Source organism: Cupressus sempervirens, chromosome 6, assembly GCF_028749045.1.
Source record: "Cupressus sempervirens isolate cs-2001-9-10 chromosome 6, ASM2874904v1, whole genome shotgun sequence".
Classification (NCBI taxonomy): domain Eukaryota; kingdom Viridiplantae; phylum Streptophyta; class Pinopsida; order Cupressales; family Cupressaceae; genus Cupressus; species Cupressus sempervirens.
The window spans coordinates 296,818,407-296,846,327 of NC_143123.1; the positions used below are offsets into that span (position 1 = coordinate 296,818,407).

Below are 27,921 nucleotides of genomic sequence, written 5' to 3' on the forward strand. Positions count from 1 at the left end.
TATAAGATTATAAAATATGAACCATATCAATGATATGAATATCATATGTGTCTATGTTCATGATTCCGGTGCAAATCTGTAAATCAATGCAACTACAAAATTAAAATATAGTTTATCATTAACTACGAAATCAAAATATAGTTCGTCATTAAATGTTTATCAATCAAAATCCATATGATATGGATTCACAAAAAACTCATCATCATTTCAGATACATCTTGGTTCCATCTCCTCCAACTGCTGCAAGTTCAAGATCATTTGAACCCAAAACGGTTCCACTTGTGGTAGAGACACCATGTGTCATGATGTTATCAGCTTCTTCATTCGTGATTGTGAGATGTAGAACATTTGCTTCCAATATGGTGATCTCACCAACTTGAAAGGAAGACCGTTGGCATAGAGACATCATGCAATGGCTTGATCAACAAGCTTTGTGGCCTCTCTTGGGATATGTCTCCGTAAAGGAGATGGCACATTAACTTTAGAAATGTTAGCTGCTTGGCTCACTGAACTTTGACTACCAGTGGCAGCCATCTATAAGAAATTAAATAATTTTTAAAAAAAAGCTATGAACAGGAAGCATAATAGTGTAAAAAAAATGATAGAAAGGTACTTAAAGAGATGCTAAACTTTTTGCTTTACTTCATTTTTTCAAAAAAAAAACAAAAGAAAACTTGAAAGCATTCTTCACAAACTTGAAAAAATTCATCCAATCTCAAAGAAATTCATGAAAGAACACAAGAATGGGATTAAATGCTTACTTTAGTTTCTTAAAACTCATTTGTGGAATCTATCCCTTGCTCTACAAACACGAAAATACTCAACTTTCCTTCAAAATGCAAAAGTGGAGAGCAAAAGAGAAAAGAGAGGAGCTGCAAACAAAATGGAGGTAGTAGTGGTCAATGGCCTCTTTTAGGGCTGCTTTAGGGTTTGTAAGTGAAAATTAGATTAAAAAATCTTTTTCCCCATGCGTGTTTTAAGTGAAAAGAATATCAAAAAATGCTTTTAACGCATCTTTGGGCAACTGTCATGTTTGGAAGCTTGTGGATGCTCCTGGGTGCCCACTCGGATGCCACCCACAGGGACTCAAATGCAGATGGATGCACATCTGTCCGCATCTGGGTGCTTGTGGGTGGCATCTAGGTAGCTCCCATAGGGCACCTGGCTGCCTCTAGGTACTCGTTCGCATCTGCTTTGGTCTCCACTGCCTGAGCACAAGTATTAGTATTTGAGACACACACACACACACATATATTTATGGACACAACATACATTCATACACATATATAGGACCTAAACCGGGATTTATCGTATTATAGGCCATTTCAATTGGTAAAGTTACATTTCTAATCATCTTACAATCTTGTTTTAATAGAATTTGTGATTCTAGGTTAAAAATTAGGGCAATCTCAAAAGCTGACATTACAATATGTTGATTAGACTGGTGGAAATTTTCTCCTATACAATATTTCATTTTGAAATCTTCTTTGTGTTTGTTCTCATTGCTCCTAGTCACAACTAACCTGAATTGGTGTCACATTGTGTGAAATAATAATCTGCACTTGCATTGGTTTTTAATATGGTGTAATTTTGTGTTGTTAATTGGACAGCCTTATAAAATTCATAATATTGCAAGCATGTGCAGTTGAAATAATGAACGAAAACCAAATGTTGGTGCCAAATTCCACTTTATCAATGCTGATTTAAAGATGCTAAAATTGCAAAAGCTTATCAATCAAAATGCATGCTATGAACCACAAATTCAACTATCCTTATTGGTGTAATGAAATTTGAAACTCTTAAATATTGAAAAATAATGAAATTTGGGAATATACAAAATACTTGGATATTTTTTACCAAAATGAATGATAAGTTGACTATGAAGGCAGATCTGAACTATTTAGGAACTGTTATGAAGCTGAAATCCTCATACAGATTTTACAATTCATTTATACATAGCAAATTTGATGTATATGATAAAAGGTGACTGAAAATTGTTGGAAACATTAACTATCTGCAGTTGAAGACCCCAGTGGAGCACTTACAACTGTCTGCAATCGATTAGCAAAGATATTTATTTGATTTTAACTTATGAATAATTAACAAATAGACTTCCAGTAGGCTTTTTAATTCATAGAAACTGTTGTAAACACACACATCCCATTGCAAATGTGGACCCCCTATTATTTTTTCTTAGTGGCATGGTGTTTTGCCTAGTTCGTTGTAGGTGTTTTTTTAAAGTTCTGGTCTAGTTAGACTCCTAAGCAATTGAAAGCTTTTGTCAAGTCCGGTCGGAGTTATGATAAATTTGTGGATAAATGTGAGAAACTGAGTTTTAAAGTGAAAATGTTTTGAAGTTTGAGGTAGAGTCATAAATCGAAGACGTTGGTGCAAGAGGTGAAAAATGAGAGGTGCAAAGAAATCCAACTTTACAAATGAAAGTTTTTACATGAGTTTGAAATTTAGAAGTTACAAGCCTAAAATCCTTACACACGTCTAATTTCTGACCTCCCTCTTAATGAAGTTTCTAAAAAGTGATGAAAATCTGACCAGCATGAGCCCACATTAGAGGCGATTGTCCAAGCACATGGCCAAATTCTGACCTGCCTTGGAGAGTTGTCCTTAGCAAGTTTGGAAATTTGATTGAGTGCTCAATGACAAATCCTAACATTCACCATGTTTCTTATCTAGTTGGGATGAAATTCCTAACAATGCTGGAATTTATGTTGTAGCTTTCCAACACAAGAGGGGATACGATTGACCTACTTTATCCTGATTAGTTATTAACAGCAGCCACCAGAATGTGTATGCCCCCTTTGTGAAATGGTATATAATAAAAATAAATGATAATAAAATTAAAATATAAATAATAGATAAAAAATAATAATATAATATAATATAATATAATTACAAATTAATTAAGTTAATGAGAAGTCAAACAATACATAATGATGAGTTACGACTCCATCAACATAAGATATAAAAGGGTGGGGAGTTCATTTTGAAGGGAATATGGAGGAGTGAAGACAGATGAGAGCATAGGAACTAAAGAAAAATTAACGGAAGAAGAAAGGAATGTAAAGGAAATAAGGAAGTGACTTTTTCAAAGAGCAGCAATGATGATGGGTTGTAACTCTTTCAAAGGCTTGCAGTTATGAAGGGTTGTGACTTTTTGAAAGAGCTTCAATTTTTATTGGTTGTGACTCTTTCCAAAAGGCAAACGTGATGAAGAGGTGTGATCCCTCCCTCGCATTGCAAGATGTATAGAGGAAGATAGAGGAAATAAGATAGGGGAGATCTACAACAGTTTGAGAGGAGAATTCTAAGGAGGGATCTGAACAAGAATTGAAAATGAAAGAAGAAAATAAGATATGCAGAAGGAAAGAAGTAAATACAGAGTTGAGAAGTGAGTGATAGGTGAAGATTAAATAAGAAGTGAAAGTGGCAGCAATTATTGTCAAACAAATGTATCTTTTCAAAAGTGAAGGGTGTGACCCATTCATAAGGGCATTAATAGATGAAAGGGTGTGACTCTCTACACTCAAGGAGATATGAAAGAGAAGAACTTCAATGAAGAAGGGCTTCAAATGGAGGAATAGACAAACGTTGGATCACAACAAGAATTTAATCTGGTAATAGTCACCCACAAGGGAATAAGAAAGTCTTCAATTGAGGCAGAATCGCTGAGGGCACCTAGTGTAACTTTTCTGCAAACTCTAAAGATATTATATTGATGTAGTATTATTACCTTGCTACAAATTGTTCTACTATAATTTTGGGTTGAATATTATTGTTTTGGAAGTCTGCAATAAATTCTGGAGATTATGTTTTATTTTTACACTTAAATAGCCAAGGAGTAGATTGCTAGAAAAGAAAACTTAAGATTGTATTGTGTGTCTTCTATACACAATCTTGCTTCTACTTATATATTATCCAAGAGTCTTGCCTTTTCAAATAGACACAACCCCTTCTAGGTTGGCCCTCCATGAAACAAACTACTCCTCCAAAAATTGGCGCCCTTGCTCGTTAACTAATAGTCAATACTTAGTTAACTAGAATAGTTAATAGAAGGCATACAAATATGCCTAGCAAATCGCCGATCTGTTCTAAGAGAGATGTAATTATCATGAGACCATATAAGGAAATGATCAAGTTATCAGGATTTAAGACTCCCTCTTAACTTGATAATATGAATGAGAGAAACATATCTAGCACCATCAATTAAATTATTGACTAAGCATAGATTGATACTCTATATCTTTCTAAATCTCTCAAGCATGCAGTATCATTGTACACATGATACTTTGTCATATTACTAAACTTGTAATTTGAATTATCACCTAGTCTTGTGATAACAGTATTGCATAGAATGCAATACACATGATAAAATCCGGAGATTGATTAAATTCTTCCTAAATCCAAGTTGTGACTGATAGGTACTGACAAGCCTACATCACAATAGGATCCCGAGTTAAGATCTTCCAGTACACAGGATAAAATCCAGAGAATGATTAGATTCTTCCTTTATCCAAGTTGTGACTCATAGGCATAAAAATGTCCACATCACAATGTGATCTTGAACTCATCTAGATCTAATAGTAGTTCTATACTGTTTAGTGCATTGTCTTAGAGATTGTCATCTCTCTCTCATAATGTCTTTTATACAAGTGTTCATTATCTCAAAGATCCTCACCTCTTAGATAATGAATACAAATAGTGAAGCCCACAACAGTCAATAGCCTGACAATAATAATTTTAACACAAAATTATTTTATTAATAATTAAAGAATACAAATGTATTATAATTCAACCATACCAAGTCTTTTTCTGAAGTGATCTATCTTTGCTCGAGAGAGAGATTTGGTAAGAATATTTGCTGTCAAATTTGTAGTGCAAATGTATTCTAACTTGACAGTTTTCCTCTCTACCATATCTCTTACATAATGGTAAGGAATTTCAATATGCTTGGATTAGTCATGAAAAACTGGATTCACAGAATGCTTGATGGAACTCTGATTATCACAGTGAATGATAGTGGGATTCATGGGTTGATCAAATAATCCCACAAGTAACTTTCTAAGCCAAACTGCTTCTCGAGAAGCCATTGCAGCTGCGATGTATTCAACTTTTGTGGAACTTTGTGCTATTGATGACTACTTTCTGCATATCCATGATATCATTACTGAGCCTAAATTGAAACAACATCCTAAAGTGCTTTTCCTATTTGTAACACTTCCACCCCAATCTGAGTCTGTGAATCCTTGTAATTTTAAGTCAACTTTCTTATACTTAAGCCCAAGGTTCAGAGTGCCTTGTAAGTATCTCATAATGTGTTTGACTGCAACCAGGTGAATCTCCTTTGGCTCACACATAAACTGATTTAAGGCATTAACAACATAGCAAATATTAGGTCTTGTATTTACCAATTACATAAGAGACCCAATCATCTGTTTGTAAATAGTAGAATCTATGGAGGATGATTCTGCTGCTGCTTCCTTAATTTTGTGTAGATTAGTCTCCATTGGAGAAGACATGGGTTCCCAGTTCCACATGCCAAATCTCTTCAAGATGTTTAATGTATATTTTCTTTGATTAAGTATGATGCTGTCAGAGTTCTGCCATATTTCCAGTCCTAGGAAGTAATGAAAAGTCCTAAATCTTTCATATCAAATTCTCTGATTAGATCTTTCTTGCATTGCTCTATAAGATGATCATCACCAATTATTAGTAAATCATCAACATATGGTATCAAAATTATCATATCATCTTTATCCTTTTTATAATAGAGATTTGGATCAGCTTCATTCTTAGAGAATCCTAAACTGGATATGTATCGATTCTTTCATACCATGCCCTAGGAGCTTGTTTAAGCCCATAGAGAGCTTTCTTGAGTTTGCAAACAAAGATTTTAGGATTATGAGTTTCAAATCCTTCAGGTTGTTCCAAATATACCTCTTCTGTAACCTTTTCATTTAGAAATGTTGTTTTCACATCCATCTAATGTACTTTCAATCCCTTCAATGTTGCAGTAGCTAGGACTGCTCTTATAGAGGTGTATTTGGATATTGGAGCAAAGGTTTCTTCTTAATCAATTCCTTCCATCTGAGAGAATCCTTTGGCTACGAATCTGGCCTTATATTTTTCAATGCTACCGTTAGCAGCATGCTTGATCTTAAATATCCACTTAGAAGAGACAATAGATTTTCCCTCAGGCCTTGGAACAATTTCCCAAACATCACTCTTAAAAATGGATTGGTATTCTTCTTTCATGGCATCTTTCCAAGCTATATGTTTCATAGCATCTAAAACATTTGTTGGTTATGATTTAGATAAGTCACTCATGTTTGCTATATAGCTAGAAAATATTTTGGGTCTTTTGCTCTCTCTAAAAATTCCAGATGGTGCAGCGAAGTCTTGTGCTTCCTCTATAGTCTTAACAGCCTAGGGTTGTCTTTTCTTAGGATTTTGAGTTTCCTCAAGATTAAGGTTTTGAATCTCACCTTTGATTTCTTCAATGTTCTCCCTTTGAAACTCAATATCATGATTTTCTTCAAAACTAAGTATATGAGAGGGTTCTTCAGAACTTCGGGCTCAATTGAATGCACACTCTTCTTCAAAGATAATATCTCTACTAAGTTCAATATTTTTTTGACTATGTATGTAAATTCTATACGGTTTTGAGGTTTCACTATAATGGACAAAATGCCTTTCCTTCTTGAAGGTTCTAACTTAGTTCTCTTTTCTTTTTGTTCCTAATATACATGTTGTCTATATTCAAAACAGAAGTCCTTACTCCACTTTCTTATTTCAATCACCTTGTTGGGCGGAGAGCCCCCCTTGTCCTTCGTGGCATCCATGAGATGTCTAACTCTCTATTCTTCTTGCCCTTTGCACGTGGTGAGTCTTCTCTTAGTCAACATGTGTGTATATATATATATATATATATATATATATATATATATATATACATGTATAGACAATATCCTTTTTGGAGCATGTATTTATAAAGTTAACTCCGTTGAAATGCTAAAATTGGCTGATGCAATTCTGTTTTTTTACATGAGCGACGAGCAAAATAACCTCCAGAATCCAAACTGAAATTATTGGTGGAAGCAACATGTAAATCAAGACGCACCGAAAGAACACAGCAAGTTAGTTTATTATCCAAGAGCAGATGACTTTACAGCAGATGACAGATGAGAGCCTTGGAAAATGACCTATTTTAAGTAATCATCTACTGCTAATTGTGGCATATTGATAGTGTGGATAACATGTCAGCAGGATTTGCTTGAAATGCAGATCAAATAAGAATATAAGACAGGTGTTTTTGCATTGTTTTTTAATGAAGTTTATTGTACAGCTGATGATAGGGACCAATGACCTCATTTTCAGTAAATTGTTTACAAGTAATTACAGTTCATTTCGGTTTTGTTTCTAAAATGTATATTGTAGCCACAAATTTGTTTACTATGATTCTGAAATTGGTTAGACCTTCACTGTACATTCTTTTGAACACATCCGTGTCTCCTGATTACTGTATTCTCATTAAACATTTTTTCATTTTTTTTTCAAAAAAAGGATTAATATTGTGTATTTTTCTAATAGAAGATTAATCTTTTTTTCTTGGAACAAATATTTTGCAGCTCCAGGTTTAGGAAATTATGTAGAAGCCCTTGTAAGAAAAGCTGGTGCAGAGTTCAATGTAAGCATTGTCTTTCTACTATTTTCCGTGTTTTTGAGTATTATCTTTCTACTATTGAATGCAAGTATTGTCATAATCTCTACATTCAATATTAGTAAAAGATACATGCTTATGAGTGAATATTTCCCCCCATATCTGTGAAACCAAGTGTGGGTTCAAAAGTAAACTAAAAAGTTACAAGAGGAGCAAAGGGAAGTTATTTTGATTGAAATATGATTAACAAAAGAAATTACAAAGAGATTAGGTTTGATGCGAGGAAAATCTTTTGTTTGATCTTACAAAGAGTGTATTCAAGTCACCTGGCACCAGCCACTGCATGTTATAAGGTTGAATTGTAATAGGTATGGGGACATGAGGTTTTTAAGAAAGTATGTCACCACACACACTAAAAAGTGGAGGAAATTTATGTGATATATCTAATACTTGTAAAAATGAATTTTAATATAATTATGGTTCATCATGGCTTCAATTCTAAGTGTTTGATGTTCAAACATGGATAAATTTTTTGAGCATTGCATGTCATTTCGTATTTCAGTTGCTATCCAAAACTAAAAAACTTTATTACATAGCAGATAGACTTTTGGTTGATTTTTCTTTCTCATTATACATTTAGTAGATCCTTAATGGTGTGTTTTATTTGCATGTTGATACACATTTAATGTTCTCGTAGGACCATTGCCAAAAAAACACACATTCTTTTTAATTTTTAATTTTTTGAAATCAGGCAACAAAAGCCCACATTCATTCTAATCTACAAGATCCAAAAGTGCTCAATGCAAAAGCATATAGAAATTGGGTTATGATAGAATAAGTAATCATATACGAATTGGTGGCAAGCTATCTAGATTTAAAATAATGACAAACTAGCAGAATATAGCAAAATTGATCAATAGAAAAATGGCATATAATGCTATACAAATTCTGATCAATGCTAAATTCACAGCTAATATGTGAAATTGTGTCAATGTCAAAATGACAGACTGTCATTCGATAAACACCCAATTGGCAGATAATGATACATAAATACAATGGGAGCCAGAAGTGAATTGTTGCATTTTTTTACATTAATAAATTATAACTTGAATCCAGTGTTGAACTGTGTAGGATCTTACTGCAATATCAAGGCTAGTTCTATTTAGTAATTGGTGATAAATGAGCCAGTTTATTACAATTTGGAATTTACTCGAGAAAACTCAAGTTCAAATCCTTATTTTGAAGATTACCAAATAACTCAAAACCATTGATTTGAATCTTTAAGTAAATTGATACCTCTGAATGGTATTGCAAAATCTCTATAAGGTTTTGATACAATCTCCTAAAGATATTAAAAAATGTTTAAAACTGAAATCCAAAATGTAAATTTGAAATTAAAATTTCTACTTTCGAATTTGTAGGCCTCTATCATAATTTGTATGGCCTAATATGAAAGAGTACAAGATGATAAGAAGGGGAGCAACTTGATAGGAACTGGTGCAACTGGCATTTAAAGTGTGAGATATCTGTGTGTTTGACGCCTTCACAATAAGTGACTTGTGAAGGAGGCATAGAGTTGTGGTATTGATCATACTTGTACTTCATTTTCTGTTTCTCTTTACCTTTAACTGGATTGATGTCCTCTATTGTGACAAGTGTGTATGCGCATACAACTGTGACATGGAAGTTCCACAATATACGTACATCTTCAAGAGGGGGATCCATGATGAATTTTTGAGCATTCAAGCATGGGATATGGGACTTCTGTATGGAATTTATTGGGACACGAATGTATGCAAAACATTGAGCTCAAAAACATGCCCTTTTATGATGGCGTACCCAAAAACGGGTTTTTAGAACACAAAAGCATGTGTGGACAGCAATGGTGCATGCAAACTGTGTGAAAATGAATGAAATGATGTTTACTTTTAATGAGACTTTATGTTTTTATCATAAGTAAATTTGCAAGCACATGCAAGCATCCACCATCATGAGTTTTTAAGTCAAAGGTGAGTTTTCGAGCGTTCAAGCATGGGATATGGGACTTCTACATGGAAGTTATAGGGACACCGAATGTCTGCAAAAATTTGAGCTCAAAAGCATGCATTTTTATGATGGAATTCAAAAAAAATGGGGTTGTAGAACATGAAAGCATGTGCGAACAGCAATGGTCTTGCATGCAAAATGCATGAAAATAAATGAAAGGATGTTTACTTATAATGAGACATTATGTTTTTATCATAAGTAAATGTCCAAGCACATGCAAGCAACCACCATCATGAGTTTTTAAGTCATGTGGCAGTGGCATAAGATGTGGATGTTGTTGGGTGGATATTTTGCAACCGATAGTTTTGGGTAAAATCTTGTCACAAACTAGGATGATCAGCCACAACGTGTGATATAGAGTCTCTCCTACCTTAAAGGGAAGGCTCCCCCTTCTCACCGTTCCTTGGACCAACTCAAAGTAAGCAAGAAGTTGTGAGATTTTGTAAATGGGTGTTACCAATATTCTTTCCTCTTAACTTTTAGGAAAGAATCCACTTACTTGTGGAGCGAGTAATGGGCAAGATGAAATCTCTAACTACAATTCTATCTAATAACTGGAAATAGTGATACCGATAAACCGACACCGACTCAAAGGCTAGCTGAAAGTGTACCAATTTGGCTCTAAGTCTGGTCATAATTCTATATGAATAAACTTTACTATTGGAGCAAAAAGACTTCTAGAAGTAAATGATTCTAACTATTTTGTGAATCAAGAAAGAGATATAAGCTATAGACAAAGCTTGTAGTCAATATATCTCTACAATTGCTCCCAATCAAAGCTTTGGATCCGGTTGCTTTCTAACTCTATTTTAAACTCAATTATCAAGAATGCAAACAACATGTGAATCAAAGACAACAAATGCAAATTACAGTCAAGGCTTCTAACTTGCACAAGTAACAATCTCACTCAATCAAAGTTAAGTCTCAATTGATTCTTTGTATTCACTTTTCTTTCAAAATGACGCTACACAATCAAAGTTATGCTTGCGAAATTTCTCCAGAGGTCTCTTGCATACAATAAAAGATAGATTTTACATTAAGAGAACACTCCTTTATATAGACAAAGGAGTAGAGAAAAAGATGGAGGAAAAAGTGGGAGCAACTCAACCATCTTTGACCGAGTCTAATTGAAAGAGAAATTACTATATTACTTGTCATTAGACATACAACTTGTATTACATGTAATTACATAATTCCACGCAATACATCCTCTTTGATTTACAAACATAAAAAAACAAATACCAATCTTAAAGATTGTTCTTTAGTAGCTTGAATTTGATGCGACTTCCCACAAACTTCACACACTGTAGGAAGATCAGAAATCTCCATTGTCTTTGATATGACTTCCATTCTAACTGCATCAACATATGCTGATTTCACAATTTTGGAATTTTCCGCTAGAGAATCTTGCAAGTGCTTTGCTGAAGATTTATACAAGGCAAACTTGTTCATTGTATGAGAACCAAAATCTTCAGAATATACATCAGCATTGATCTAGATTGTATATTATGAAGTTATCCCTTCAACTGCAACTAAATTACCATGTTCATCAAGAATTTGGCATTTCATTTTTTCTAAGTCACACGTGATCCCAACTTCTATTGCCTCACAATCTTCTAAACTGGCTTACAACTTCTTTAGGAGCTTTCTCAGTGTCTCTTCCTGGTAACCCATGAATCCTTGACATCTGTAGAACATTTCACAAGATGAAAGAACATCACACGTAACCATGGCATCTAGATCATATTTAGCAATCTCATCCCAATCATTCAGAATTTCTTTCAAAATATTAGCCTCTTGAGACAAAGATGCAAACAAATCACGTATCATTTCTTCAACATTTTCGATATGTCCAAAAACTCTGTTCATATCTGTAATGGCTTGTACTCCTTCAGAAATGACTTCTCCCAACCTAGAATTCTTGCAAGTTCTACTATCCTTCTCTCCGTAGGTCTCTGAGATATTACAACTGCATGTTGTGAGGATTTTTGTTAAATAACCTCGTTTAAGCGGGCAACCTACTGCTTGAGCTGATTTTTCTTTTCCCATAACTCTATGATTGCTATTGACACATTAGCAAGAGTGTCTGCGCATCCTGTAAACAACCTAGTCGTGACTGCTTCCCAACTTCTAGCTTGGTGAATTTGTAATCGGAACGACTAAGTTCTTCAATTGGCTTGTTCACCAATGACTCAACTATTTCAACAAACTTGGTCTTTTCAAAAACAACTAAGATTCTTTAAACAATCTTATCATTTGAAGATTTGGACTTAGTTTTCTTTATAGGAAGGTCATTTGGAGGTACGACAACCTTGCTTCTCTTCATTGTGATCATGCTCAACCGTGCAGGCAAGCTGAAATTTTCATCTATGGAAGCAGGTATAGTGGAGACCATTGACATTCATCTTGATTGTATCTCTGTTGTGATCAAGTGAGATTCAGTTTGCACAACTGAATTCATAGGTGCATCATAGGAGGATTCTATCATGAACAAATGAAAACCAGTCAAGGATGTATCAAGTTGAGAAACTTGACCTTAAGTAAGAGTTGGAAAATCCTCAAACACACTCCCGAAATGTTCGCATTGTTCAACTGTTAAAATGGGAGGAGCTATTGAAGATATAGGAAGAGCCAATGTATTAACTTCTGAGGTCGAGATGGAAGGTGTGAATACAATGGAAAATGAATCCACATCATCATCTATTGTACCTAGATTAGGCGCTTCTTGCATGGCTGGTTCTTGAGTTTGTGCAGGTCTCGGAGGAGATATGATCACAACTTCTCCTTCCTCATCTTTTTCATCAAGTTCTTTCTGGGATTCTTCTTCTGACTCATGAACTTGTTCAGGTGTTTGAGATGATTTAAATCCCTTTCCACCTTTTAATTTGAATTTGAGGGATTTCTTAATATCAAAAGAAGATGCTCCATCGTACTAGTAAATTCTAATTATGACTTTCTTCCAGGAGGACCAAAACTTCCATGATCGAAAGCCAACTTTGGATTGACCCTTTTAAGACCTTCGATTTTCAAGCACTTGTTGGTGTTTGCTAGAATGTATTGAAATCTATCAAGGATAGAAGTACCTTCCTTTTGCCACCATTGAATAGGGAAAGGGCATCATTTATCAAAGCTAGCTTGATGATATTTTGGATCAAGAATATTACCGTTATCTTTAACTTGGAAATCAGATGGGATCTTGAGCATATTAAGATCAGTGATCTAGTGCAAAGTCAACCTGCAATAGTCCATTTTCATTATATCCAACTCCGTTCGCATGTCAATCCAAATATCTTCTATATGATGGACATGAGTAAATACGAACTTCTTTAATGTAACCAACTGAAGTTTTGCTTCCATGACCTTAGTTCTGTATACAGAATTTATCATGTAATGACCGATCCAAGGGCTTAGCAGAAGAAATACCAAAACTTGGTCTATGCAGAGCATGTTGATCAGATTGAACCCCCATGAGTTGTTTGACCAATTCCATTAAAATGATCTTGCCAGTAGCATACCTAGGTAAGGTGTATGGTTCTCCTTTGAAGTACCCAACCCTTAAATAAGGAAAAGTTGGAAACTGAATAAAGATGCAACCATACTGATTAACCTTATCCCAAGCCCCATCTGACACTCTTTTGACAGACAACTGCATAGTATACAAGCACCGAAAATGCCCAAAGAAAGCGTCTAAACTCTTCTGTAATGGTATTTACTATTAGTTACAGTAATCTGATCATAATACTCTCAAACTGAAATTTGAAGATGATCTCCTTTGGTTGAAAGCCCAGAAAAAGATCTCATAGCAGCAACCATATAGACAAGATAGGAATTCATGTAAAATGGTGCCGACATTCCTACATTGAGCAATTGCTCACAAACTGCAATGCTGATTAGTTCTTCCGAAAAGATATGCTCCTTATTATCAATGATTCGGAAAATGAACTTATACATCCATGGTTCAAAATCATTAGAATCTTTGATACCGAATATTTTGCCGAGAAGGATAATTAGGTCATTGTATTTTGGCTTGAAACTAGATCTGTGAATGGTTTTTGGCCATCTTGAGGAATTGTTTGTCATGGAATCCAACCAATATAGAGTAACATACTAATTATAATTTGCCTTATTCACATTCCATATATCCAAAGATGTTTCTTTGGTCAAATCTACACACGCTGCACTCCGCGACACTTTGAAAATCTACTCAATAACCTCAGGATGAAGGCTTACAATAGCATAACCATCATCATCCTTGATGGTTTTTGACTTCGGACTGAAACACTTTGCACATCCAAGAACAAATTCTGCTTCTAGGGAAGCCATAGGAAAATAAAACACCAAATGAATATTACTCCTTTTAATGCGTTTCATTTCATGACTAGTAGGAGCTTCTATTTGTCACATGAAATTGGTCATATCTACATGCCCGATCTCTGTATCTAACATGCTAGCAAGAATAGATGTAACCTGGGATGGAGTTGTGTGGGCCAACTCTTTATCATATTGATATTTCATTTTGCCTTTTGATCTTGTAGATGAGGGCATCCCTTGTGCTTGTGCTGCAACATGAAATTTCCAAAATGTGAAGACATCAGAGAATATTGCTTCCATAAAAGCTTCGATTCTGTTAGGGTTTGACAAATATGGAACAATATAAGAATAAATAGTTATATGTAGAAATAAAAGAAGAATATATAATGAACATAGATAACACACAAATTTAATGTGGTCCACCCCAAAACCTGGGATACATCCACCTACATAGCCTTCAACCTTTCTATTATCCAACAAAAACGTACACCAACATTCCAATGCATTATGCATCTCAGCCGCTTATAACACCGTTTTAGTGCAACCTCTAAAATCGGCCATTTTAGGGTTTTACAGTATTAACATCAACACCCACTACATGATTAGTCACCACAATGTCAACAATCTCCCACTTGGAGATTGATCAGGCAACACACCAAACGGATTCTTGATCAACAACAAAGCTTCAGAGAATGGATTAGATACTTCGAAGATCTAATGTGATGATCTTGAAAAGAGATGAGATGCATAGGTGAAGGCTGGACTAAGGCTTGGGAGGATGAAGTCAAAAACTAAGTCAAAAACGGTTTTTAAGATGTCATTGCATGAAAAGTGAATTACATGTATATGTGACATGCAATTAGGAATGAAAAGTGAGATTGCATGTAAATGCGGATGAAAAGTGAGTTTATATGTAATTGTATGCAAAAGATGAGATGCAATGTGTTGTGACATGAAATGGGAAATTACATGGAATTACTCATGAAGTGTATTGGCCGATATGGAAAGAATAAATGCAATGTGTCTTGGCATGTAATGATGGAGGTGGAATGAAAAGATGCACTTGCATTCGTTGAAGGAAGATGGAGTGAAATGTGATCAAGTTCTTGGGAAAGAACTCGCAACTTCTTCCAAATGAAGAAAAACAAGAAAACATGCAAGCAAACAAGAAAACAAACACAAAAGAAACAGATACCTTCAAACATGTCAACAAGCAAGATACCTCAACATGCAAACTCGAATTTGGAATTTGGGAAAAAACCAAAAGTATGAAAATAAGACTTTTAGTTTTCATCATTTTAAAAGAGAAAATGCACTTTTTATGGTATCTATATCAACAAATGTGAAACATCAAGTTAAAACATGCATCAAATCAGCAAGATAAGGATGAATTAATTAGCAAAAAAGGAAAATGTCCACTTGAAGATTAAAATGCCAAAAATGAAGGAAATGAAATTCCAACTTTGACAATTTCTCAAACAAACTTGGATGTCTTCAAACCTTCAATGAGGAATAACCAATGAGTAGCAAATGAGGCATTTTTCATGCCCAATTCCAAAAAAGTGATTAGCAATGTTCAACGCATTTAGTGTTTTTGGTAAAATGCACATGCTAAACCCGTTTTTGATAAAATCTTGGTTTCCCAAGGGCATTACATGCAATGTTTTTGTCTTTGGAATGCAAAACCGTGGCCCTCAATGCATCTATTACACCATAGAAAGCCAAAACGTCCCTCCTTGGAGCCAAAATGTGGATTCAAATGCCCAAATATGGACGTTTTTGGTAAAAAATGTGGTTCCCCAACCTCAAAATGAAATGTTTTTGGGGAAGAAAAATCAATGGCTAAAGCATGAGGATGCTTGGATTTGCAAAAATGCCCTTAGAGGAGAAGATTTCAAGACCTTTCATAAACAAATCTTAGCAAGATCACCAAAAACGTATTCTTGGAAGCCATAAACATGGGCACTTTTCCCTTGAAATGCAAAAACAGGTTCTTAAGATGCATTTGTATGTGTCTTGTAAGCAAATCACACCTTTTTGGTGCAAAGACATGTTTTAAAAATGACATCAAAGGAAAAACACATCTTTGGGGTGCAATGACATGTTTGCAATTATTAGAGGCATAAGCAAAACACACCTTTTGGGTGCAATGACATGTTTTGAAAATATGCTCTTCAAAGAAAAACACACCTTTTAGGTGCATATACATGTTTCGTAATTACACAAAAATGTGTCTTATGGGCACATTTTAAAACATATGCAATTACATGTTATTGTGTTGTAACATATCATTTCCATTCAAAATCGCCCCTTTAGGTGTAATGACATTTTTTGAATTAAAATGTGCTTGTAGACATGTTTTCACATCTTAAGTGATGAATTAAGCACATGTCATTTTAATTCTTGAATGAATATTACTCAAATGGGACATAAATAATATTTACACCATATAGTTAATATAGTGTATGTAAATATTATCTTAAAAGTAATATTTACTAGAGCGTTTGATTTAAAACTCAAAAATTAAATCAAACTATATAGTTAATATAGTTTCTTAAGTGAAAAAATAAAAAAACAACTCAACTTAAAAATATAACATGAAGTGCAATATAGTTACTTCAAGGGAAAAATTGAAATGATAAAGTAACTAAAAAACATAATATAAAATGAATTCATGTTTTATTTTTCAAAAAGTGAGTGTCAACTTAATAATATAACATGATATTTTTAATTTGTATAGATGCACCTAAAAGGTCCACTTTTTGGGTACTAAAACAATGATATCTTTTGATTGCCAACTCCGATTAAGCTCTAAGATAGATCAAATTGAATGGAAAACTGAAAGCAATGACTTGAGTAAAACCAAAAAACCAAAAGCCAACAAACACACACCAAAAAAAGAGAAAAAAGACATTGAAGGCTTCAAAAACCAAGCATAGGCTTGACAAACAAAAAAATGGAAAAGGACTTGACGAAAGTCTTTAGTAAAACGACTCATCAAATCAATTGGAATTGATTGGTTGATCAATACTAAACAATTAAATAATGAACTGAACTTAGTGAAATGCAAAACTAAGTTGAAAAAGTTTCGTACTGTTACCTACATTTTGTGGTGACAAAATGCAAGATAACAGAGGCAAAAATATGTAATAAATGAGCTCACTTTATGAGGGCATTTGTCTGAAGATTTTTTTTAATCCCGATTGCATGTACAAGTAAGATGATGTTATTGCGCATGCAACTTAGGAAATTTAGACGGAAAATAGGAGCACATCATATACATTATGCAAATCTGAAAATTGAAATAAAAAGACTCGCATAAACAAGAGAACAACTATATACAACAAAACCCTATGAAAATGGAAAAGAATCATACTTTTTCCTCAAGAAGCAAGGGAAGAAGTTAGAAAGTTAGAGATTAAAATTGCATCATTTTAGCAATTGTTTTGACCAAGCTATGTGCAATATGTAATGCATATTTAAAATGACACCCAAAGCGTTGTATGACACTTGAAATGGATTGTATGCAAGTTGGAAATGATAAACAATTCTTTAAATATTAGCTTGAGCCAAAGAGTTAAAGATTTGATGAAGGAAAATGCTCAAACACAAGGTGTTTTTGGGCAAACAATGCCCTAGATGGGTTGTAGAATGAGCAAAAATCTCTTTAATTTGCACTTTTGAGTAGCAAAGAATGTTCCTTGGGTGATTTTATACAAAAATAACCCTATGGTGAGCAAGATCAATCAAGTGCTGACCAAGATATGAGTGATTCTTTGGTGTGAATCTAGTTTTTCTCAAAGAACACACAAATTTCATGGGATTTTACAAGTCAAAATCATGTGTTTTTGGTCTAAAAATTGCCACCCACGGTTGGACAAATCAAAAGCCTTGCAAAAATGAGCAAAAACACACTTTTGAGTGCTCAAAACATGTCCACCACCTCTCAAAAAGGCATGTATAATGGAGTATTGATGTGCTTTGAAAAGTGAAAAACATGTGTTTTTCAACCTAAAATTGCAACCTTGATGTGCAACAGTTAGAAAATGACCAAAGATGCATTTTTTGGTGATCAAAGTTCATGCTTTTCAGTCTAAAATCGCCATCCATATGCTTTTTACTCTAAAATGCCTATAAGGTGAGTAATGACGTGCTTTTAAGATGCAAAAGCATGTTTTTTTGACTTAAAAATTGCCACTTCTAGTCATTTTATGAGAAAACATTAGTAATGATATGCTTTTTGGGGTGAAAAGCATGCATTTTAGAGAGAAAGAAACCCACCATATGCTTTAACATAACAAAAACCTCTTTTTGAAGAAGTAACAATGTATTTGTTTTGTAGGAATATCACATGCTTCTGATAATGCATGTGCTTTTGGGTTGAAATTCCCCATCTTAATGTATTTTATTGCTAGCTCAAGTAATTAATCATATTAATAAACTTAAAAAATGCAATAACATGTGCTTTTGGGGTTCAAATTTTTCACTTAAAAACACTTTAGTGATAATATAACATGTTATTGCCTATTAAATGTGCACTTATATGCATTTAGGAATTATATTTGTTGGTTGTGGGTTTTTAATAGATGCTTTGCATGTTGGTATATGCTTTGAGTGATGAAAACCCCACCTTTATGTATTTTAAATGTCTCATGTAATTAAATTTAATAAATAAATATAGTTTTCATAAAACAATAAAACCTATGGTCAAATCAACTCAGAATGAGCTAAATTTTTTAAATGGATGTCAAAGTCCACTTTAAATATTAAATATAATTTTATTTTGCACAATTGTCAATAAAAAACCCACCTTTGAAGTTTCTTAGCATGATATGTTGTCGCCTTGATAAACCCGACTTTTTTCCTTCATAACTTGAGCCAGGGAGCTCCCTTTGAGGCCAAGGTTCGTTCGAAACGTGCAGGATTGCAAGAGCTATTATCATACGAGAAAAATAAGACTCAACTGTTTATAGAAAGAAGAAAAACAGACAAAAGATGTCAAAGTTTACCAAAAATCAAGGATTTGTAGTCAAACAAGAAAAAACTCTCTTACAAACATTTGGGGGTTAAACTTGACGGAAACCTTAAAAAAAACACACGAATAAAGTTACATAAATGACAATTCAGGGATAATGAATCGCTTTAATGACTCTTTATCAATACACAAAAACAAAGAGGCTATACGTATGAATTCATGAGAAAATTGCATAGGGTTGTTTGAATATGTGATGTCAAAATTAAGGACAACAACTAGATTTAACTAGGGAACTTATGCCATTTTTTTCTAGAAACAATGAGAATGTAGAATCTAGAGCTCTGAGTTACTTAATCTACTCCATTGGGCTATAGAGTGTGGCGATTAAAATAAAAAACACAAAAATCCTAAACTAAAAAGACTTGGACATTATGCACAAGGGTACTGATTTGGAGCTTATTTGAAATAATGCTTTAGATGCTACAGATAGAATGGAAGTGCAAATGAAGACCATTATGGTATGCCAATAGGAAATTGTATTCTTCCATCACTTGGTGAATTGTCAAAGGGCCATACTCAAAGAGTATCAACTTGCCATGCATTCCTTTTGGTTCTTGCCATTTTGTCCCAAAGTAGGGCACAACCACCAACTTGAAACTCTCTATGCTTGGCTTTCTTGTCAAACAATGCCTTCACTTGCTCTTGATATGCGACAAGCCTTTCCCCTACTTGTGTTCGTTGTTCTTCCAATTGATGAAGAAACATAATCCTTTTGTCCAAGGAACTTTGGAAAGCTTCATCTTTGACAACTGTTGCTAACTTGAGAGAACCTGAAAAGGCTACATGCCAAATGCTCTTTTTGGTGTGATTCTATCTGTCGATAAAGCATCAAATAATGCATTATGTCAGGTTATTTGATTATGATCCATGAGTTTGCAAATGATTGTAATGAAATTCTTGTTACTTGACTTAGTGTAAGAATTTGCCTAAAGCAATAATTCAACGCCAAGATCAAGAAGCTCAGTAGATAGCACAAGAGAGACAAATGAGAATCAAATAAGAATGGATATCAGATGATTGGATAATTGGATATGAGATGAATACACACTAGAAGTGCCTTGTATATAAAGGCAACTAGAATACCTAGGAGTCAGCAAAGTAATAAACATCACAACTAAGCACATGTCCACCAAGAGTGGATTATCCTCCGTTGAGCACATGAGTTTGTGCGATGATGAGAGGATAAGTTTACATAGGTGTATCTCATAAAGAGATGTTGTAGACACCATGTGCTCAAATAAGTTGCTAAGTCCTGTGTTGTCAACAAGACAACTCATATGACTATACATATTCCTAAGTAAACTTAAATAAAGTGTAATAATAATTAATTATTTACACTAACACCCTCCATTAAGTGCAACTTAGGGGAATGCACTTAAGCTCACAAAGCCAAATGCAAGATGCAATGTGGGTTCTGGCTATTAGGCCATGTTAGGTACCCATGTACAAATGCAATGCTCTACATACAATGCCATGCAATGCAATCTATCTAAAAATAGAGAAAGAGGGAAACCTCATGGGAAAAACCTCCTCCAAAAAAAGAGATGAAGAAATACAAGATGCATGCAAGGATGAAGTAATCAAGACCCCCCTAGTATGACATACATCATGCATGTACAAGCATATATCCCCCATAAGAGAAAATACATGATGGTATCCCCCCATATTGAATAATCTCCTGCAAGGATGTCATGAAGACAAAAAAGTATCCAATGCCTACAAATGACATTTCTCCCTTTAGGAAGAAGATACAACAAGTATAGGTGCAAGTATACTTTCCATTGTGGATATAAAAATGGATGAGGAATCCATATGTAGTATGCTATGGATGCTGCCTTTGAAGTCTGCTCATATGTTGACAAGTCCTTGATGAATGTAGATGCCACAAGCCAATCTAGTGGATGCCCAAAAGAAGTTGGCAAACAAGGTAACCTGTCCATGTATGAAAGTGAATCAAACTCCAAAGACAAGGAATCATCCTTATAGGAAGAGATGGGAAGAGAAGCAATGTAGCCTCCCCTCAATGATGAATGCACACCCATGAAAGGAGCTCCTTGATGATTGAAAAAGCTGCACCATGAAAATTGAATAATGTTCCTCCTTGTAGGAAGAAGTGGTGCCATAGGTGTAGTAGAGAATGCTCCCCAACTAGTAGAAAGAATCCTCAAAAGATATGATGTTTGAGGAAACTGGAATACAATCTCCAAAGATTGATATGCTTCCTTTGAAGTAAAAGAATCCTCCTCCAACTACTGAAAAGAAGTGTCCACAATCATGTCAGTCTCAAAAGAAAGATCAAGTGGTTGAGGGTCAGAGTGTTCCCTCGTAAAAAGTGAAGAAGAATTCTCCTCAACAAAGAGAAGATGGATGTCATCAATAATGTCTCCCACATCTTCAATATAAGACTCCAAAAACAACACTGAAATGTTTGGAAGGAAGTCATCACATGAAGCTAAAATAGGAAGACATGGTGTTTCCTGCTGTATTGAATCAGGAGCATTTGTGGCTGGAACTGGATCGGTAGAAGCAATAGGAGCATCAGGAGGTATGATCTCAACTGGAGTTGTAGGTGCCACAACTGGAGTGACTGGAGGTAGAATGTCCTTTGATAATGGAGGGACTTGTGGATCTCCATATGCTTCCCAAAGAGGACTCCGAACGTCATGAGGACTACTTGCCTTACTAAGAGGAGCAAAAGATTCCTTACTTGTACTGTTATACATAAAGTGAAGAAGAAGAGACAGATGTCCCCAATTAGTATTAGGTGGAAATATCTTCGAAAATAGATAAGGAAACACTTCCTTATGTTCTTTTAGATGATCAATCATCAAAACACTCCATTTCTAATAGTTCCTTTTTGTTAGTTTGAATCTTCAACCAAAGTGACACTTTTGACATGACTCCATGAGATCAAATAATGTATGTGCCCCAAAAATGCAAAAAAGAAATCAGAGAACCCCCTCCCCCCCCCTAATGCATGATTTGGCACTTTATGTTTAGTGTGATTATAATGGCCACTTGCCAATTTAGGGCGTAAGTGGACTTCTGATTTTGATGGTTACAACAAAAAATATGAAGCTATATCGGACTCAACAAGATAAGACAAAAGACCTCTCAAGGATCTAATTAATTACAAGTGCCAATAGGCCAATGAGAGCAAAATTTGAAAGCACTATGTCTACTCAAAATTACTTCAAATTGATACCAGATTTGGAAAGTAGACAAAAAATTACGCACTCTTAAAAAAAATAGCACTTGAATATGTGTCCATATGAGCCCGTACTAAGCCTTTGAAGTTGCAAAAATCGGGATTTGCAATTTGCAAAAAAATTCAGGAACAAAGATCCTAAACACCTTGCACCAATGTGTAGATCACGAAATTCTACCCCAAAACAAAAATAACTACTCGAAAAAAGGAGTCCGTATAAGGGAGATATTGCTGTTTGAAAATCACTTCTGTAATTATTTTTTCTGAATCGTCGTCGTCGCACCTCCAAAAGTCAAATGACTCTAGATTTCACCTTAGATGTCCAATTTTGATGAAACAAAAGTTGATTTGGGGTTTTCTTGACTTTCTGAATATGATGCCAATATCTAATTTGCACCAGCAAACTCCAACCTTGACTTGCAAAAAAAAATCTCTCAAATAGCTATGCAATGAAGCTCTTGTGGCTCTGATACCATGTAAGAATTTGGTATAGCTCTGATACCATGTAAGAATTTTCCTAAGGCAATAATTCAATGTCAAGATCAAGAAGCTCAATAGATAGCACAAGAGAGACAAATGAGAATCAAATGAGAATGGATATCAGGTGATTGGATAATTGGATATGAGATGAATACACACTAGAAGTGCCTTGTATATAAAGGCAACTAGAATGACTAGGAGTCAACAAAGAGATAAACATCACAACTAAGCACATGTCCACCAAGAGTGGATTATCCTCCATTGAGCACAGGAGTTTGTGCGATGATGAGAGGATAAGTTTACATAGGTGTATCTCATAAAGAGATGCTGTAGACACCATGTGCTCAAATAAGTTGCTAACTCCTATGTTGTCAACAAGACAACTCATATGACTATGCATATTCCTAAGTAAACTAAGTAAAGTGTAATAATAATTAATTATTTACACTAGCACTTAGCCTATCCATTTCCTTGTGGATAATAGTTAGAGGCACGAGACAAGGTGATACCATACTCAAAGAAAAACTATGTGATATTTGATGATAATAACACCAATGTGTTGTCTAAGATGATCTTATTGGGTACTCTGAAGTGAAAAATAATATTCTCCTTCAATAATGAACACACCACGTTGATGTTGAATTCTTTATAGGAATTGCCTCCACCTACATGGTGAAGTAATCCGTTACAATCAGAACATAGGTATGCCCAACGCTTGATGCTAGATTGATGGTATGATGAAATCAAGACCCCACTACTGAAAGGGTTCTATCATTGCTGACTTTAACAAAAGTGCTGCTAACTTTCTCTTTCCAACGAAATGTTGACAACAATCACACTTTTGCACCCAATTGTAGGCATCTTAAAATAGGGTCGGCGAATAGGTATTGAGCTCAAGGAATCTTATGTGCAGTGACTGTTGCTGAAAAGTGAGCACAACATGCCATGTCATTGAAAGACTCCAATAACCTGATTTGTTAAGCCTTGTCAACAGTACGAAGAAACATGCCATCAATAGTACGCTTATATAAACCACTATCCCATAGAACAAAATGTGCAGCCTTGAGCTTTAGGTTTCTTCTTTGTTTGTAAGGTAACTGTGCTGGACATTCTCTATATGTGAGAAAGTATGCAATATCTAAATACCATTCATTTGTCATGCTGATAAACAATGCCTTAGGCAATCCTTCAAGAAGTTCCTCTTTTTGGTTAATTTTCAGCCACAAGCTGACATAAGCCTTTTCCACGAATCAACTTTGTAGGTTTGATCTCAATGTCATTCTCTTGGATCTTGGCAACCCAATTGCCTCATTTTGTACCAAACTCCTGTTGTGTCAAGATAGACTTGACAATTGTATTAGACACAAGAGCAATAACATGAGAGTTCAAGATGTAGAATCTAAAGTACTTTAGTGCTTTCACAACTACGAAGACACTTTTCTCCCTTAATGAGGACATCTCATGTGACTTGAGTGAGAAACTCATTAATGCAATGGGAGATTCGATTCCTTCAACATTCTTTTGCATGAGAATCACTGACATTGTGTGCTCAAAAGAATAGCTATACATGATAAATTTCTTGGTGTTGTTTGAACTTTTGATAGACCAACATAGGTGCATGAGCTATTGTTTCTTTGATTCCTTTAAAAGCAACCTTTCCTTTTGCACTCCAATGAAAAACTATAGACCCTTTCATCATATTTGAGATATAACGTGTCTTCTCAGCGAAATCTGTGACAGACCTCCGCAAGAAATTCACCTTTCCAAAGGAAGAGTGAACAATAGATTTACTTCTTGGTAATGAGAGACTTTGAATTGATTTGACCCTCTCAAGATTAATCTTTATTCCTTCCTTCGACACAATGTGTCTAAGCAATTTTCCTTCTATAACCCCCAAAATTGACTTCTTAGGATTAAGAGAGATTTTGTGTCAATGACAACTCTCTAATACTTGACACAAGTGATATACACGATCTTGCCTTTGTTTGGAGAAATTAGTGAGATCATCAAGATAAACCACGATGAATTCATCCTTGATATCTTGAAAAGCCACCTCCATTGCTAGCTAAAAGTGGTGCTTGCATTGATCAATCCAAAGAGTATTCTGTTATAAGCAAAGGTACCCCATGGAGTGGTAAATGTGATCTTGAATTGATCATCTTCTTAGAGCTCATTGTGATTGTAGCCAGAAAAGCTATCAAGCATGGCTAACATTTGAGATCCAGCCAGCGTCTATAAAACATGATCAATGATCGACGAAGGGTAATTATCCTTCAGCGATGCTTGATTCAGATTACAAAAAATCACATAGATGTGAATTTCGCCATTCTTCTTGCGTAATGGAATGATGCTAGCTACCCATGTAGAATGCTGATTTGGAAAGATTATTTTAGCATCTAACATCTTTTGAATTTCAGACAATATGGTGCCTGAAACCTACGAGTTTTACTGCTGCTGCTTTTTCCTAAAAGGAGTTGCACTGGACTTAAGGGGAATATCATGCTGCAACACCTTAGGAAAAAAAGCCTTTAGATCATCATGTGAGTACGCTAGAGCATCCATGTATTCATGTAAGAGAACGATGAATTGGCCTCTTTCTTCAGGTGTACAACACTTACCTCTAATCACAAATCTTGGGTCAGCGTCTGATCCCAGGTTAACCTTCTCAAATTCCATTGAAGAATTTGATCCATCTTCTTGCTGATTTTTTACATAAGTCATCTTTGTCAAACAACCGTTCTAAGTAAACCAAACCTCGAGGAATCTTATTTCCTTTGAGCTGAATGATATCAACCCCCGTTGCAAGATCCATTTTTCAAATGACCTCTCTAGGTGGTGAACTGCTACTTTTAAAATACCACTCATCGAAGTTCTCTTGTTTCCAAGAAATTGATAAGTTGATGATCATTATTGAAAACTTGCCAATGATTTGGATTGTTAGGAATGCTTGGACGATATACCAATTGAATAATATACATGTCTTGCTCAAAATTATCTTGAGGTACTAAGAGCATAGCAGAGGCAGTGAGAGAATCAACTGTCATTAAATTCCCTTTGAACCATAGGAATGCTGAAGGCATCAAGTCCCTTAATATAATCCCACACTAGATTCCTATAGTGCATCAGTCTCTCATTCCTTTTTTGATATTGGTTTCAGACTTGACATAATACTAGCACAACATCACCTAGAGCATGCAACACACACATAGACACACACACACACACACAGACACAGACACAGACACACACACACACAACAGTAGCAATGCAATAGCAATATCTTATTAATTCAAGCTGATGCTCGTACAATATATAAAAGTGAGACTAGTGTGAGGAACCTGGAAATAGCTTCCTTAAATTAATTGCAGGCCCAGAAAATGTATCCACAACAGCCCAGATATGCAGAAATAAATAATGCACACCAGCACAATATTGTCATTTAAAATTCAAAGAGTTACATGTCTAGAACAAAGATTTTATGGTATTCAGATTCATAAATAATACTGTCTAGAATGGAGTTTGAACAACCCAAATAGAAGAGATAAACCGTATCAATTGGTAGATATAAATGACAGTCCAAATAGGGCCCACGAACATATACTTCTCCACACCGATTCACTCACCTAGTCACAGAAAATACGGTAGGAATGATGCTCGATTTTCAGACTCCCAATACCAAATTCTTTAGCAACACTTTGCTTCTCAGCTACAGGAATCACAGTATGAGAAGCCACCATAAAAAACCCAAAATTCACAAGAAATCAGTCTCCACTATATACTTCAGCAATGGAGAAAAAACCTTAGATCAAACCTTTATACCTCAGCAAGGGATTTGAAAATCAGAGCCTTAGAAAAGACACCAAGGAAACAAAAATAAATAAATATTCAAGCGTGCTTTTCTCAACAAATGGGATTGTATTTATAACCTCTAGATGCCCTTTTTGTTTCCAAATTGTAACTTCACTCAAGAAGCTTCTCCACACAAGTTAATTAGAAGCTTCCATTAGATACGTTCATTTGACTTGGCTTAACTAATTAATAAATGGCTCTTTCCAATGATAACTCAAACCTCAACTCAAGTAAAATTTAATGTTAAATTATAACTTTATAATAAGCCATTTAATTATTTAATAATTATTTGGCCACTAAAAATATAATCTCTCAAAATACTCATCATTTAAATATGCCATTTGAAATAGGAGTCATACCTATTATTTTTGCATGTGACCAAATGCACTTTCAAAAAATAGAAAGCGTCCATCTCAATCAACACTAACTTACCACAAATAGTAAGTACACAAAACTAAGCCTAAACGAAGTCCAATTTGAGCCAAACGAAGACCAACTTGTAGCTTACTGAATTGTGGAGAAGATAGGACCCTCTATCCACAATAATTACCTACTGGGATCACAATAATAGGAAAATCACTAAAACTCTGATGCTAGCTAAAATGGGGACATTACAGTATGGTAGGTAATAGATAACAACAATTCCAATATGAATAATAATCTGAATCAAATTCCAATATATATACATGAATTGAATAGTATCATCGATATTCATAGAGGATGTATTCAAAAAGCAAATGAGACAAACATCTTCGATTGATTGGACACAAGTTCGTTGATGAGTCCAAACATTGAGCAATTGTATGTGCATATGCATACTTATCTTTGAAACACTAAATATCATTCAAATAGAGAGATGTTATTTTCAAAGGTCAATGACTAAGTAGTAATGCATTCCATATTGAACCAATCAATCTATTGTGTGTCCATCATAGACAATTTGAAAAGAGTTTTTGGTGGAACGATTTCACATTGGAAATGGTCAAGTTTGGAACAGAGAAACAAATGACAGTATCCAAGTCAGTAAATAAATATTTCCTAAGTTATTGATTTTGGTTCTAATGCTAATGCTGGTGCGGGGTGTTGATGCGCGGATGCCTGGATTTTTTTTTTGGGATTTTGGATGCGTTTGGGTGCATCCGTACATAAGTGTATATATATATATATATATTTAAAATATATATATATATATATATATATATATTAATACATATATATTTATGTAAAGTTGTCAACTATAATTTATGACAATGTATGCAAAGAAATACAAGAAATATCAAATATACAATAATACAAAAAATAAACCATTCATTGAAT

General features: G+C 34.7%; 1 protein-coding gene across 2 annotated transcripts in view; it reads left to right on the plus strand.

The window, feature by feature from the left end:
• The window catches only part of SCAB1 (plectin-like protein), a 215,207-nt gene that overhangs the window by 159,930 nt on the left and 27,356 nt on the right, over positions 1 to 27,921 (plus strand). For both annotated transcript variants that reach the window (XM_089787925.1, XM_089787926.1), the window contains exon 9: positions 7,644 to 7,702. In XM_089787925.1, the coding sequence (XP_089644051.1) occupies positions 7,644 to 7,702 (59 nt within the window). The remainder of the gene's footprint in view (positions 1 to 7,643; positions 7,703 to 27,921) is intronic.